The sequence below is a fragment of the Chanodichthys erythropterus genome, chromosome 19 (assembly GCF_024489055.1).
Source record: "Chanodichthys erythropterus isolate Z2021 chromosome 19, ASM2448905v1, whole genome shotgun sequence".
Lineage (NCBI taxonomy): Eukaryota > Metazoa > Chordata > Actinopteri > Cypriniformes > Xenocyprididae > Chanodichthys > Chanodichthys erythropterus.
This window is the reverse complement of record NC_090239.1, coordinates 854609-870023: the sequence shown is the minus strand read 5'-3', so window position 1 is coordinate 870023 and position 15415 is coordinate 854609. Positions and strand designations below refer to the sequence as shown.

The 15415-nt window shown below is 40.7% G+C and overlaps 1 protein-coding gene across 3 annotated transcripts; it reads left to right on the top strand.

Annotated features, from left to right (window-relative positions):
- Positions 1-400: 400 nt before the first annotated feature.
- On the top strand, positions 401-14459 carry LOC137008059 (carbohydrate sulfotransferase 15-like). 3 transcript variants are annotated; one of them, XM_067369850.1, is made up of 9 exons: positions 401-459; positions 3928-3996; positions 5710-5949; positions 6132-6471; positions 7386-7520; positions 7749-7905; positions 13099-13255; positions 13350-13497; positions 13676-14459. In XM_067369850.1, exons 2-9 carry the CDS (start codon positions 3955-3957, stop codon positions 13855-13857), a joined length of 1401 nt encoding a protein of 466 aa, XP_067225951.1. In that variant the 5' UTR covers positions 401-459; positions 3928-3954; the 3' UTR covers positions 13858-14459. The 3 variants fall into 3 exon arrangements, with proteins under 3 accessions (XP_067225951.1, XP_067225954.1, XP_067225953.1); XM_067369853.1 differs by having other exon boundaries at positions 13350-13492; positions 13676-13720; XM_067369852.1 differs by lacking the exon at positions 401-459 and adding an exon at positions 3726-3799.
- The last annotated feature ends 956 nt before the right edge of the window (positions 14460-15415 follow it).

Genomic DNA, 15415 nt, shown 5'->3' with positions numbered 1-15415 from the left:
AAGAGTCTGGAAGAATCTCCAGCACAGTAAATGGCGGCGTCTCAAATCGCATGTGAAAGTACTGTTAAAAAGACTGTTCTATATAGTATGAATGATGCATGAATGCAGTGTGAACACAATCTGGACACTCTATATTCCCCATATTCAGTCTGTCATGTTCATAACTGTTGTGCCCATGCAGTTCATGGTAAGATTATTACATTGTATTGTTTGGTTTGAAGGAGTTTTACTGACATAATATGATTTATAAATAATTGTTGTGATTATTATTGAATGTTGTGTTATTGATGCGTAAATCTGGATTAGGTTGTCATGATTGACAGGCGAGATGTGGCTCCTCCCCTTCTGGGAGTTGACCAATGTGCACGCGGGGCACGTGAACGCGCACAGCTGAGTTGATGAAGCGCGTGAATTCGGCGTTATGAGGAAAGTTTCTTCAGGAATCCGCTGATTATGACGGTGAGATCTATTGATTGATTGAGTGGTTGATATGAGAGTTGATGTGACTTCTGCGCCGGAAGTTTATGTGAAACATGTAATGCATCAGTTATATGTTCATTTGTGTCACAGAGTGATATGAGTTTAACTGATCCGATCAGGAGTCAGAATGACATGAAGAAGACATGATGAAGAAAAGTGTGTGTTTGTTCTTGTGAATCCAGTCAGAGACCTGACTTGTTATTTTAACTTTATGTGAAATAATGTGTGACAAACACTGTAGTGAAAAGATTAAGAGAAATGCATGATGAAGTCAGCATGAAATGTGAATTATCACTATCGATTTTCTAAATGCATGTTATTTATTTTACTGTGATCACTTCATCTATGCATATATTTAATTTCTTTTTTATTAATGCAAAAAATACAAGTTTATAATAAACCATTAGTGTATAATACACCAAATTTAACAACACAGTCAACAGAATACAGAGAAAACAAATTAGTTAATTATTTGCTAATGACAGAAAAAAATTAAGAAAATGTGTTTTGCAGTGTGTACATTGATCTTAACACATTTAAAATTATTATTTATTATTCTCAGGTTAGGTAAAGTAAGTAGAGTTTGGCCTAAATTATAAACATTAAAAATGCCTACAGTTTGGTGAGAAAATTTTATGCGAGAAATAGTCATTTTTAAACAATAGTTGAGTTAAATAAAACTATCCAGCAGGTTGATCAAACATTTAACCCATAAGCTGGGTTTGTCCATTTTCAACCCAACTTTTTAACCCAGAATTTATTAGAGTGTATTCTAATCTTCTTGATTGGCATAAGATCCTTTCAAGTAGATTCATACTGTCTTCTTTACGTTAAGTACTATATTGTTTCTTTTAGATAGACAGGAACATTTTTTGTTTACCTGCTTGACTTGTTTCGGCTACTTCCTGTAGTCTTCGTCTGAAGAAGGCTATAGGAAGTAGCCGAAACTAGTCAAGCAGGTATTGTTTCTAAAAGAAACAATATGGAATAAGATAGTTTTCCCATGATCCAAGATCCTTTTCAAGGACTGGCAGGTGAAAGCTGTCCGCCTCTTCAGGTCCTTGAACACACACACATGCACACACACACACTTCTGTTTGCTGGCCAACCAGTTTCGCTCCACATAAATATAATATTTACTTTACATCTCTGCCTAAAGCATTTCTTAAAGATTGGTTAGTTGTCGGTGAACTTACATTTGTGGATGGGTCAATGATGTGACAGGATTTTTTTTTTGTCCAAAGGCCTTAATAATAATAAAAAACAAAGATATGACATCCAAAGTATGTAAAGTAGTACAACTTGATCTCTTTTATTGAATCCAAAAGGTTTTAATGATATTTTGCTACATATAAAGGTTTTTTAAAGATTTTGAAGTGTCAAAAGGTCATTCGGTTTAACTGTCCAATACAGCCATTACATTTGTGAATAAAATATATTAAAATGTAATAAATGTATATATTTTTTTTATTCTGGCATGATTTTATAACATCATATATCAACATAGTGCAAAATGGTGTTAAAATTATGTGTAGAAGTTGTTGCTTTGTTATGAGAAACATTGTCCGGAAAAATTAATTTCATTGATGTCATTCGGAGTAACAATATAAAGGAACTATTTTGGATCAAGTCATGTGACAGGATGTGACATCATTCAGACACCTGCACAGGATCACATGGTTGTGAAGCAAAGTAACTAACTCTCTCTTAAATATTTGAATAATTCATGTTTTCTCTTGTTCATACGCATGTCCCGAAACATCAGGTCATTCGATACAACCGCTATAAAACATGGAAAATGTTGTAATATTTTAAAAACATGTACTAAATATAAAATGTTTAATTTTCTTAACTGGCTAGCTAGATATCAGCCTGTTAGCATTGTTTGAAAATATCGTCATTCGACTTTTTTGGTGACAAATTTTGTCCATCTGGTAAAAAATGACAAAAGCAGTGTTATTTGATTATAAAAAAACACATAATCTCATTGTAACACTTAATAAAATCTCCATTGTTTTTTTTAAATTTTTTTACACTTTTAAAAACCCTATTCGCCAATAAAATTTGTAAAGAAGATAAATTAATTTTTAACATTTTTTTTGACCTGCACAGACTGTGGCGAATGCTGGTCTTAAACTCCGCCCCTTTCTGACAATCCACTGTATGCTCGCATTTAGATCCGCCTCCATTTTTGAGTGCCACGCCCACATCTCAACATCCAATCAACAACATATGAACAGAACCAAGTCCTCTTTCAACTGGACTTAGATCACAATACAGAAGATAAGATCTGACTCATCATGAAAGTTGCGCTAATCTTTTCTCCCATTTTGTGTCGTATATCAGAGTGAAACTGCTTCTCAAACAAGAACAAATGTAGGGCGGGGCTTGATTTTGTCTGTGGGGAATTGATTAGATGGTTGTGGTTTGCTATTGGTGGATCTCATGTGAGTGACAGGTTGCCCCGCCCTCATCATCAGAGAAGAGATGATATTCTGATTCAAGATTACCTGGAACATGAATTTAAAACAATGATGATAAATCATTCAGTGCAATATTCCATACAAAGCAGCAGCTGTAGCAATCAGACATTGTCATTAACGCTTTATTTCTTCATAAAGCATCTTTTACAGACTAAAACACTTGCAGTGATATCAGTGGAGTCAGGGTTGGTATTTTAAGGTTGGCTGGTTGATAGTTTGTGTCTGCGGTTCGTAGCGTCATTAATAACACATGCAGAAGCAGCCGAGCATCACTTCTCTCTGTTGAGTCCAGCAGCAGCGCCATGAAAATGTTTTGGCAAACGTGACTTTAGCCGTCATTTGAGACACACGTTTAATCTGCTGAGTGCTGTGTTAGATTTTTAGACTTTAAAGTACCTGTGAAATCAAAACTGACAATTCTTGTTTTTTTATGGAATATTCCAGTGTTTATTCTAAATGATTGATCGGTGCACATCATTTTTGTTTTAAATTCATGTTCCTGGTAATCTTGAATCAGAATATCTTCTCCTCCCTCTTGCAGCTTCATCTCTTCTCTGATGATGAGGGCGGGGCAACCTGTCACTCACATGAGATCCACCAATAGCAAACCACAACCATCCAATCATTTCCCCACAGAAAAAATGTGTGTGAGAGAGTGTGTGTGTGTGTTCAACCCTCTTCACAGAGACAGTGTAACAGAGGAAGTTTAAGTGTGTTTAAACTTCAGAACAGATTGTTCTTTCTTTTCTTTCGGTCGGTGTGTTTCTGTGAAGTTTCATCTGTGTTTGTAGTGATGGACTCATACAGGACTTATTTCTGACATCTTGATGGTGAAGGTGAGCGTTTATTGTAGAATCTGTTTAATAATTAGTATAATGTGGATTGTGTTCTGTCAAATGCTTTGCTGTGCACATTTATTTATTCTGATTCCACTGATACCAGTGTCGATCTCTGTGCTTCTCAGGATTGTTGGTGTTGATCTGATTCTGCCATGAGCCACAGGAAGTTCACGTCTGGATCTCTGCAGCTGAAGGTAACAGAAGCCAACAGATGACTGTTGAATATGAGCGCTAGACCAACAATATTCTCCCACACGCCCGAATAAGCTGTTTGGAGAAACTGATTCATGAGGGTTTTTGAGTAGATCAACAAGAATATGTTCTAAGAACGTTTTGCTAATGTTCTCATGAAAACATTATTTCTGAATGTTGACTAAATTTTCAAATCATCCATTTTTTTAAATTATTTTTTTGTAAAAACTTTTTTTTCTTGGTTATGCATTCATTAAGGGAACATTTCATGTGTCAAACATTATAGGAATATTGCTTTTCAACAAAAAATGTTAGACATTAATAAAGGCACAATATGTAAGATTTTGGGATTAAAATATCCAAAAACCACTAGAACAGTGTTATATATTTTTTTGACTTGTGTACTTACATTATACCAGATGTTTCCAAGAATGTTTAAATCCAGTGAAATAAGTAATTTTAACCAGGACACAAACCGTGTCCGTGCGTCGCCTATCAATGACATCATACTTGAGATACCCTCAGTTTCCGGTTTTATTTTGTAGAAACCATGGAAACACCTAAGAATTTGCCAATAAACCAGTTTTGGTGATTGCAATAAAGACTTGAAGCTACTGTGAATGTTGGTATAAGAAACGCAGTTTCTGTAATTAGACACGCAACATTTTTCCAGCACTTCAGATTTTATTTTTAATGTGATGACCAAAAACATAACATTACTTCATCCTTCTGAGATTGTCTCCATTTGTAAAACCGAACATTTGAAGTTTTTAAACACTTTTGTTTTTAAAATAAAAGACATTAATTACCATTATAACCATCAGATGGCAGCAGAGGAACATTATTTTCCTGTAATAGTTTTTTCACTTTTGAATAAATATTAAACATTATAAAATCAATATGTTTAAAAATACATTTTGTCAAGGTGAAATATGAAGTACTCACAAAATCTCATGGAAAACAATAACTTTTCTTGCGAATGAATTACAGAAAGTGTATTATCACTTATGATCACAGCAGCTGTCAGTCAGTGCAGCACAAGATCACACTTTACTCACATTTTATTCCATTAATCTAACTAAAGTGCACAATAAATCTTTAATTTACAATGTTGACGCTTTTTTTCCCACACGAAAGTGTGAAAACTGATGGTCAAATTGAATTTTGCTGAGGAAGAACACTGAGACGCGTCTTTTTAATGTTTGAATAACTAAATGAACGCTAGGCCTGACTATTTAAATGTCTATATTCTGATTATAAACTAAGTATTACACCAATGACCACGCAGACACATCCACAAGTGACATTTCACCAGACGTTTTTCAGCTGGCTTATATTATTGCGGATGTTCTTAAGAATGTTCCGTGCATATGGTCAATTGTCCTTGCACTCTATATCAAATGTCTATTTCTGATTTTATGATGACCTGTCATAGTTTAAATCAGTCCCATCACAGTTTTATAATAATCCTAAAAGATCAGTAACATTGTGTTTTGTGTCATTGCTTAGGCGAAGCATTCTCTCAATCGAAAAGAAAACAATATAGCTTAATGCGCTTAACACACGGCAAAGTGTTCACACGAGCAGCTCCGGATTGGCGTCTCAGAGCGGATCCGTTCACAGTAAATGAGCTTCATCACTGATAATGATGCTGATCTGAAGCTGCTCTTCAGTGATTGTTTTCTCTGGTCTCGACTCTGTTTGCTGTGTTGAAGGTTCCTCATGATGCCCAGCAGAGACTTCCATCACATGCCAACCTTGCTAAATTCTGTGGCTTCATCCTCCTCATGTTCTTCATTATGGCCTCTTACTTGCTGTCGGGAGAGAGGAAGACTCTGCTGGAGGACCTCAGTGAAAGCACCCTCACAGACTTGGTGCGCAGCATCGGAACTAAAGTGACGTTCAGAGCCAGACGAGTTCCTGCCGTCAGCGAGCTGCTCGACTTTGACCCGCACGTGAGAAATTCATAGAGTACATATTGACATCTGAATCTATATCATTTAAAGCACCTTTTGTGCAATGGAAATGTTAAAGGTTCTTCATGGAACCATTGATGCCAATACAGAACCTCCAGTGCACATTTATGAGATTTAGAGATTCAAATGAACCAGACTGTTGAACTCTCTGCCTCTTTCAGATGTTCTCTGTGATTCCGCGGCACTTTTTACCGGATGTTAAGAACCCCTGCTGGTATGAGGAGCTGCGTGGAAACATGAGCGCAGATCCATACGGATCCAACCTGTTCGGCCGCTTGTCCAGTAAAATGCGAATTGCCTTCGAGCGCCTGAGCGCCACGTTCAAAAAACAGTTAATTCAGCACGATGGGAAACTCCAGCGCCTGCGATGCCTTCCCTACTTCTACATTATCGGTCAGCCCAAGTGTGGCACGACGGACCTGTACGAGCGCTTGAGGCTCCATCCCGACGTTCATCTCACGCTGCCCAAGGAACCGCACTGGTGGAGCCGGAAGAGGTTCGGTACGTGAGATTCCTGATGCTTAAATGTCCTCAAAGGGAAGCTGCTTTCATCTGCACTCTCATTACAAAGAAAATGTTCTGGAAGAAGCAGCTTGACAAAGCAGAAATAGATTAAAAACAATAAAAACAAGCAGTTCTGGTTTGTTTGTTCTTGTCAGAAGCGTCTGCTGGGAACTAAAACACACTTCATTATGAATCTCCGATCACAGTTTGATTCGTGAGAATGTGAACCGATTCATCAGGGTCAGATAAACACGTGTGATGATGTACAGTCATTAGAATAACACACGTGATGTAGACTGTTCTTTCGTTAAGATAATTATAGTGTTTCTCCTTCAGAGACTCATTCAGATGCATCTAGTTTAAGTTTAATCTTCTCTAAACATTCTAAAACTAGAAGATATTAAAGACCAGATATCTGAATAAAGGCTCTATTAACGTTACTGGAAGAACATTTGTTCATAACTTTGAGAGAACATTCTGAGAACGTTTGCTGGGATCAGGTGTTTCACCTGCACAGAATGAAATCTGCATGGTTCAGCTTTTTACTTATTTGACTGCATTTCAAGCTGTTTCCTGTCTAGATATAATCAGCTATATTTATCTGTTTCAGTCACATGACTTGAATAATAAAAAATAAGCAATAAAAAACACTGAATCACTGGATTTGATTCATAGCAGATCCAGAAAACGTTTTACACTCAAATTAATTCACACACATTTATGTAGATTTTATCCACAATTCAACTCCATATACAGTAAATGTTCAGGGATTTCTCTGTGTCTCTGTTCATGTGTTTCTGTGTTCGTTCCGCTGATGCTCATAAATATTGCGGATGAGCTGCAAAGTCACGTGACTGACACAGAAGCACCTGTCGTTTGTAGAAGCTTGATCTGGATCCTGTGATTTGCAGGAATCATTCGTCCCGGTGATCCTCCTCTCACCCACTTCCCGCTGGACCATTACCTGGACCTGTTCGATTCGGTGGCCCAGCGGATACAGCACAGACTTCTGGGAAACTCCTCCAGCAGCAGCAGCATCATCACTGGTACGTTCTCAGATCTGTGTGTTTATTTTCATTTCCACATGAGGTCAGGTGATCTGTGTGCTCGAGTGTTCCTAGAATGTGTTACAAAGTGACGCTTTAATAACATTCTGTTTCCTGTAAAAACAATGTGTGTGTGTGTGTGTGTGTGTGTGTGTGTGTGTGTGTGTGTGTGTGTGTGTGTGTGTGTGTGTGTGTGTGTGTGTGTGTGTGTGTGTGTGCGACTGACAGGTGAGGCCAGCGCTTCCACTATGTGGGACAACTTAGCCTGGCTCTACCTCCATGACATCAGCAGAGAGGCGGAGCCTCCGTCACTCGTCCAGGACTTCATTCACGCGGTGCAGCCGGACGCACGACTCATCGCCATCCTCAGAGACCCTGTGGAGAGGTCAGAGGTCACACCAGATCACGAACTAAAACTACAACTGTAAAAAAATAAAATGAAATAAATAAAATGAAATTAAATAAAATAATAAAATAATAAAATAAAAATAAAATACAATAAAATAAAATGAAATAAATGAAAATAAAATTAATTAAATTAAATGAAATACAATAAAATTGTCAGACACAGACAAGGACACAGATGAGGTAAAGTGCAACAGTGTTTATTAACAGAGGTTTCAGACACAGGTGATGACACAGGTAGGGAATCTTGACACGTAGAACTGACAATAGGTATAACAATGATAACTTTCCTTGGCAGATGACGATGGTGACACAGATGATGACGGAGGACTCAGGACTGGAGGCGAAGACGATGAAGACAACAGTAGGTACAATGTTCAGGTAAGACGAGGTCGAGTGACGAGTAGGGATCGGTGCAACACTAGACAATGAGTGAATGGGACTGGCGTGCTTATATGTGGCTCTGGTGATGATGCACAGGTGTTCAGTATTCAGGTGATTGTGAACGAGTGGGCGTGGCGTAAGTGTTCGTGTCAGAAGGTGCAGATTGTGTAGCCGTGACAGTACCCCCTCCTCCACGGGCGGCTCCTGACGGCTGGGAACGACGGCGGCGACAGGGTCTACCACGGCCTCGAGGAGCGGGACGGTCGGGATGTTCATGGTGGAATTCGGTAAGTAGACTGGGGTCAAGGATATCCTGGCGGTTTACCCAGCATCGCTCCTCTGGGCCGTAGTTCTCCCAGTCCACTAGGTACTCCAGTTAGGACCCACGTCGCCGCGAGTCAAGGATAGCTCTCACCCGGTAGATGTTGGTGTCTTCATCGATGGCAGGAGGAGGAGGTACGGCATCATCACCAGGTTCTGTGGAAGACAAAGGGTCAGTGAAGGGTTTGAGAAGAGGAACATGGAAGGATGGGGAGATGCGGTACTGTGCTGGGAGTTGGAGACGGTAGGTCACTTCAGCTGCCTCTCGATGGTGAATGGTCCGATGTACCGGGGACTCAGCTTACGGCAAGGCAGCCGTAGGCGGATGTCCCGAGTGGAGAGCCAAATTTGTTGTCCTGGTTGATATTGAGGAGTGGGTCGTCGGCGGGCGTCAGCTTGCTCCTTGTGCCTCCGGACTGCCTGCTGGAGGTGCACGTGAGCTGATTCCCAGACCCTCTCGCTCTGTCGGAACCAGTGATCTACCGCTGGGATCTCTGAGGGCTCACCCGACCATGGAAACAAGGGAGGTTGGTATCCTAACACACACTGGAACGGGGTGAGCCCTGTGGTGGACTGCTGGAGGGAATTCTGGGCGTATTTGGTCCAGGGCAGATACTGGCTCCAACAGTCCTGGTTACGGTGACAGTAGACCCTCAGGAACCTCCCGATTTCCTGGATTTTCCGCTCAGTCTGGCCGTTGGTCTGAGGGTGGTATCCTGACGAGAGGCTGACGGATACCCATAGGAGGCGGAAGAATGCGGTCCAGACCCGGGAGATGAACTGTGGTCCACGGTCAGAAACGATGTCTTCCGGTAAACCGAAGTGGCGGAAGACGTTGTGAAAGAGTGCCTCTGCCGTTTCGAAGGCCGTTGGTAGTCCTTTGAGAGGAATGAGCTTACAGGATTTCGAGAATCTATCCACCACAACGAGTATACAGGTGAATCCTTGAGAGGAAGGCAGATCTGTCATAAAGTCTATTCCAATGTGGGTCCAGGGTCATTCTGGGATGGGCAGAGGCACAAGCTTTCCTTCAGGCAATCTCCTAGGGGTATCCGCGATGGCACAGACTGAGCAGCCCCTGATGTACCGGGAGATGTCCTGAGGCATGGATGGCCACCAATAACGTTGTTGAAGGAGCGAGAGGGTCCTTCTCCTGCCTGGGTGTCCAGAGCCCGGAGATGAGTGAGCCAAGTCCAAGAGGGTGATTCGGTGATGAGGTGGAACGTACAATCTACCCTCTGGACCTCCCGGCGGAGCAGGTTGGAGAAGGTTCTCTTGTTGGATCTGTTGGTTGATGGTCCATTGGATAGGGCTTACAATCATGGCTGGAGGGAGGATAGGTTCTGGAGTTTCAGGATCGGGATCTGCCTGGTGAAGATGCGATAGAGCATCCGCACGGTTGTTCTGATCTCCTGGACGGTAGGTAACTTTGAAGTTGAATCTGGTGAAGAATAAAGCCCATCGGGCTTGGCGATGGTTGAGTCTTTTTGCGTCTCGTAGATATTCAAGGTTGCGGTGGTCAGTGATGACTTCAAACGTTTCGCTCCCTCCAGCCAATGTCGCCACTCCTCCAGGGCTAGCTTAATCGCCAGGAGCTCACGATTGCCAATGTCGTAATTCTGCTCCGCCGGGGATAGCTTCTTGGAATAGAAGGCACATGGATGGAGTCGTGGAGGATCCCCCTGCCGCTGGGACAGTACCGCTCCAACCCCGGTGGAAGAGGCATCCACCTCAACGATGAACTGGCGGTTTGGGTCAGGATGGACCAGGATTGGAGCGGACTGGAAGGCGAGTTTCAACTGATGGAAGGCGTTCGTGGCCGTGGGGTTCCAGGACAGAGACTTGGGCCGGTTACGGAGAAGAGAGGTGAGTGGTGAACTGAGCATGCTGTAGTTGTTTATGAAACGGCGGTAGAAATTAGCAAAGCCCAGGAACCTCTGAAGCTCCTTGATGGTGTTGGGTTGCTTCCAGTGAGTGATGGCTTCCACCTTCCCCTGGTCCATCTTCACACCATTGGGATCGATGACATAACCCAGGAACTGGACTGAGGAGGTGTGGAATTCGCATTTTTCCAGTTTAAGGTAGAGTTGATGTTCACGGAGCTTCTGGAGGACGAGTTTGACATAGTTCACATGGTCTTCATAACGATGAGAGTAGATGAGGATGTCGTCGATGTATACAATGTATACAATCTCAGAAAACTTCATTCATATAATTCTGGAACACAGACGGACTATTGGACAGCCCATACGGCATCACCTGATATTCGTAGTGCCCGGACGGGGTGATGAACGCTGTCTTCCACTCGTCCCCCTTCCGTATGCGAATCAGGTCCAAGTCCAGTTTTGAGAATATGGTGGCTCCACGAAGTTGTTCCAGGGCAGCAGGGACCAGAGGAAGGGGATAGCTGAACTTAACTGTCTGTGAATTGAGATGGCAATAGTCAATACAAGGCCGCAAGCCTCCGTCCTTCTTGGCCACGAAGAAGAAACGGAACCAAGGATCGCAGAATTAGCTTCCCATAATGATTGGGCCCATTGCAGGGCTTTACCTGATAGTAGATTGATGATGAATGCCACCCGGCTTCTTTCGGTGGTGAATAGATGAGTATTGGCTTCCATGTAAAGAGAGCATTGTAGTAGGAACCGCTGCAATCCTCCGCCGCGCCACTGTATGTCGCTGGTTTGGCCATGGGACTCGCAGGGGCAGCTGAAGAAGTGAGCGGTGGAGTAGGTGTTGATGATGACGGTGCAGTGGTTGTGGTATTTTGAAGGAGTGAGGACCGTACAGCGTTGACCAGTGCCAGGAAGGGATCCGCGGTGCGGTCCCCGCCTGTGTCTGAAGAGCTCTGCATCAGGTCTGGTCTTCTGTCAGACACAGACGAGGACACAGATGAGGTAAGTGTAACAGTGTTTATTAACAGAGGTTTCAGACACAGGTGATGACACAGGTAGGGAATCTTGACACGTAGAACTGACAATAGGTATAACAATGATAACTTTCCTTGGCAGATGACGATGGTGACACAGATGATGACGGAGGACTCAGGACTGGAGGTGAAGACGATGAAGACAACAGTAGGTACAATGTTCAGGTAAGACGAGGTCGAGTGACGTGTAGGGATCGGTGCAAGACCAGACAATGAGTGAATGGGACTGGCGTGCTTATATGTGGCTCTGGTGATGATGCACAGGTGTTCAGTATTCAGGTGATTGTGAACGAGTGGGCGTGGCGTAAGTGTTCGTGTCAGAAGGTGCAGATTGTGTAGCCGTGACAAAAATGAAATTAAAATAAAATAATCTCAAAATAAATAAAATTAAATAAATAAAATTAAACTAAATGAAATAAAATCAAGTTAAATCAAAATGAAATTAAATACAATAAAATCAAATTGAATTAAAATGAAATAAATAAAAGGAAATGAAATTAAATCAAATCAAATGAAAATCAAATGATATACAATAAAAAACAAAAATATGAAATGAAAATAAAATGAAATAAATAAAAGCAAATGAAATGAAATAAAATTAACTGAAATAAAATGAAAATAAATTAAATTAAATTAAATACAATGAAATACAATACAATAAGATAAAATGAAATGAAATAAAAATAAAATTAAATAAAATTAAATAATAAAATTAAATGAAAATAAAATAAAATCTAAATAAAATCAAACGAAATACAACAAAATACAATTAAATTAAATGAATAACAGGAAATGAAATTAAACTAAATTAAATTAAATTAATAAATACACGAAATAATAAAATGAAAATGAAATTAAATTAAATACAGTAAAAACAATAAAATGAAATAAAAGGAAATGAAATAAAATGCAATGAAATAAAATAAAATGGAAATCAAATGAAATACAGTAAACAAACAAAAAATGAAATGAAATGAAAATAAAATAAAATTAAATAAATAAAAGCAAATGAAATTAAATAAAATGAAATAAAATAAAATAAAATAAACAAAGCAATATTTTTGTAGAAACTTGTTTCTGTCAATAAAATAAAAATGAATAAAAAAAAAAAAGGTAATTGCAACTTTTTATCTTTTTCTTCATTATTGCATGTTTATATCTTGCAATTTGGACTATGACAACCAATTGCAAGATTATTTATCATAAATCTGAGAGAACACTCATAATTGTGAGATAAAAAGTCGCAATTACCTTTTTTATTTTTTATTCCATGGCAGAAACAAGCTTCAATACTCACCTCATTTTTGTTTCGTTTAATTTGACTAAAACACTTAATTAATTTATTTATTTTTAAATGTCAAAAACTCAAGAAAATTATTAAAACAAGCATTTTTGCTCGTGAATATCTCATAAAGTGACCACTGACAGGACACAAGAATGCAGGTTTCAGTTCCGGGTCACGTGACGCTCGTGTAGCGTGTTTGATGATGTCATCTGATGCTTCACACACACTCAAACTCTTCTGCTGTTGTTCTTCAGACTCTATTCAGACTATTTGTACTTCGGCACGTCTAATAAATCAGCGCTGGATTTCCATCAGAAGGTCTGCGAGTCTCTGCGTCTGTTCGACGCCTGTCTGCGGGACGCCGGTCTGAGAGCGTGTGTGTACAGCAGCACGCTGTATTACGCCATGAGTGTGAGTATGCCGACCTCTGACCTCAGAGAGACCTTACATAGTTAAATATTTAATAGTTATTTACCTGTGTGTGTGTGTGTGTGTGTGTGTGTAGGTGCGGCTGCAGGTGGGCCTGTATGTGGTGTTTATTCTGGACTGGTTGTCAGTGTTCAGCCGTGATCAGCTCTTAGTTTTGCGTCTGGAGGATCACGCTGCAAACCTGACGCACAGCATGAACAGAGTCTTCCACTTCCTGCAGTTAGGTCAGTCCTGCAGCCGCCTGTCCATCATCATCTCATAAACACTGACCTGCTGCGAGCAGAAGGGGGCAGCAGATGTTCATCATCATCTTCATGAGACGCAGCTCACAGCAAAGAGAACATATAAACCACACAGAATCATTTTGGGATGAGACTGATTGTGTCGTGTGTCTGTTTGCAGGTCCGGTGTCTAAACAGACAGAGAGACTCATCTGCAGACGTCCCGCGTCAAACACCAGGCATCAGTCGGACAGGAAACTGGGGCCGATGAAGCCGGTGACACGAGAGCTGCTCCGGCAGTTTTACGCTCCTTTCAACCAGAAACTGTCTGCGGTGCTGCAGGACGAATCCTTCATGTGGTAGAGTCGCTGCCGTTCACACGCAGATCGCCTGTCAGATGAGTTTGTTCACTGGATCATGAAGGGATTTTTTGTAAATGTTGAAGTATTTTTAAACCACACAGAAAAAAACTCTCTTTAAGTGTTTGAATCGCTGACATCTGCTGGTCAGATTGATCCAGTTCAGTGTGCAGTTTCACAGTCGGCATGAAAAAGAATTCACGCTCATCTTTTCTTCTCTATTGTGCCGTATATCCGAGTGAAACTGCTTCTCAAACAAGAACAAATGTAGGGTGGGGCTTGATTTTGATTCGATGGTTGTGGTTTGCTATTGGTGGATCTCATGTGAGTGACAGGTTGCCCCGCCTTGTCATCAGAGAAGAGGAAGGAGAAGTTATTCTGATTCAAGATTACTAGGAACATGAATTTAAAACAACGATGATGTGCACCGATAAATTATTTAGAATAAACACTGCAATATTCCATAAAAAACAACAACTATCAATTTTGATTTCAGCTTGATTTGTTTTTTTTTATCTAACTACCTGCCATCTTTTGAATTAAGAATCATGTGATGATAACGTTCAATTACTGACACGCGATGTGACGCCGTGTTTTTAAAGTAAATAAGCGACTTCCGCTCCTCCCATGTGCTTCTCCTTTTCACAGTCTGGCAGAAATGATGGGTGGTTCTATATATGTGAAAATATATGGTCACATGATAATAAAATGGTAGCGTTGCCAAGATACAAGGGGTGGGTCAACTTACCCACTGGCTCATCTTACCCCACTCTCCCCTATAAGGCGCCCCAGACATGACCATGCAGGAAAAAAATAGTAGGCTAAATCGTGCGCACGATTTACTATTTCGTTCCCTCGATATATAAATCATGCGCATGATTTATAAATCGAAGGAATTAAATAGTAAATCATGCACATGTTTTAGTAAATCAAAGGAATGAATTACTAAATCGTGCGCATGATTTAATTTTTTTTTTCTGCGGGGCTCCGTACAAAACATCTCCATAGTGACTAAAACTTGTGTTGTAAATCCAAAAATCAGTTTGCGATCACTTCATTGTGCGGATACGGTGCAGTCACTGGCTTACGAACATGCTTTCTTCGGTCTGACTGATTGTTGAACACACAACATTAGCAAAAACAACTGACCCTCACAAAAACAAGAATAACGGCACTATATAATACTGTTTGCAATCACTGACCGGCCTCAAGACCAGATTCAGATTCACTTTTTGAAACAATCCACCTTAGCAACCACCCTGAACACCCTAGCAACCACACACTGACAATCCCTCCGCAGCCCTCTAGATGGCGGCAGTGAGTTTGGTTCTGGTAAGCAGCTCACGCAGTCATATACTGTATATTTGACGAGAGCGACGCTGTCAGATCATCCTCATGCCGTGAGCTCTTCCTGTGGGAAACTCCAGGGAAAGTCCCGGATCATGAGAACGGCTCCTGTACTTTTATGAAGAATCATAAATTTGCTGTTTGATGATTGCAGCAGCTCAGGAAGCTTAGGATCACAAACACAGAGGCCTCTGGGTAACAAACTAGATCTGTGT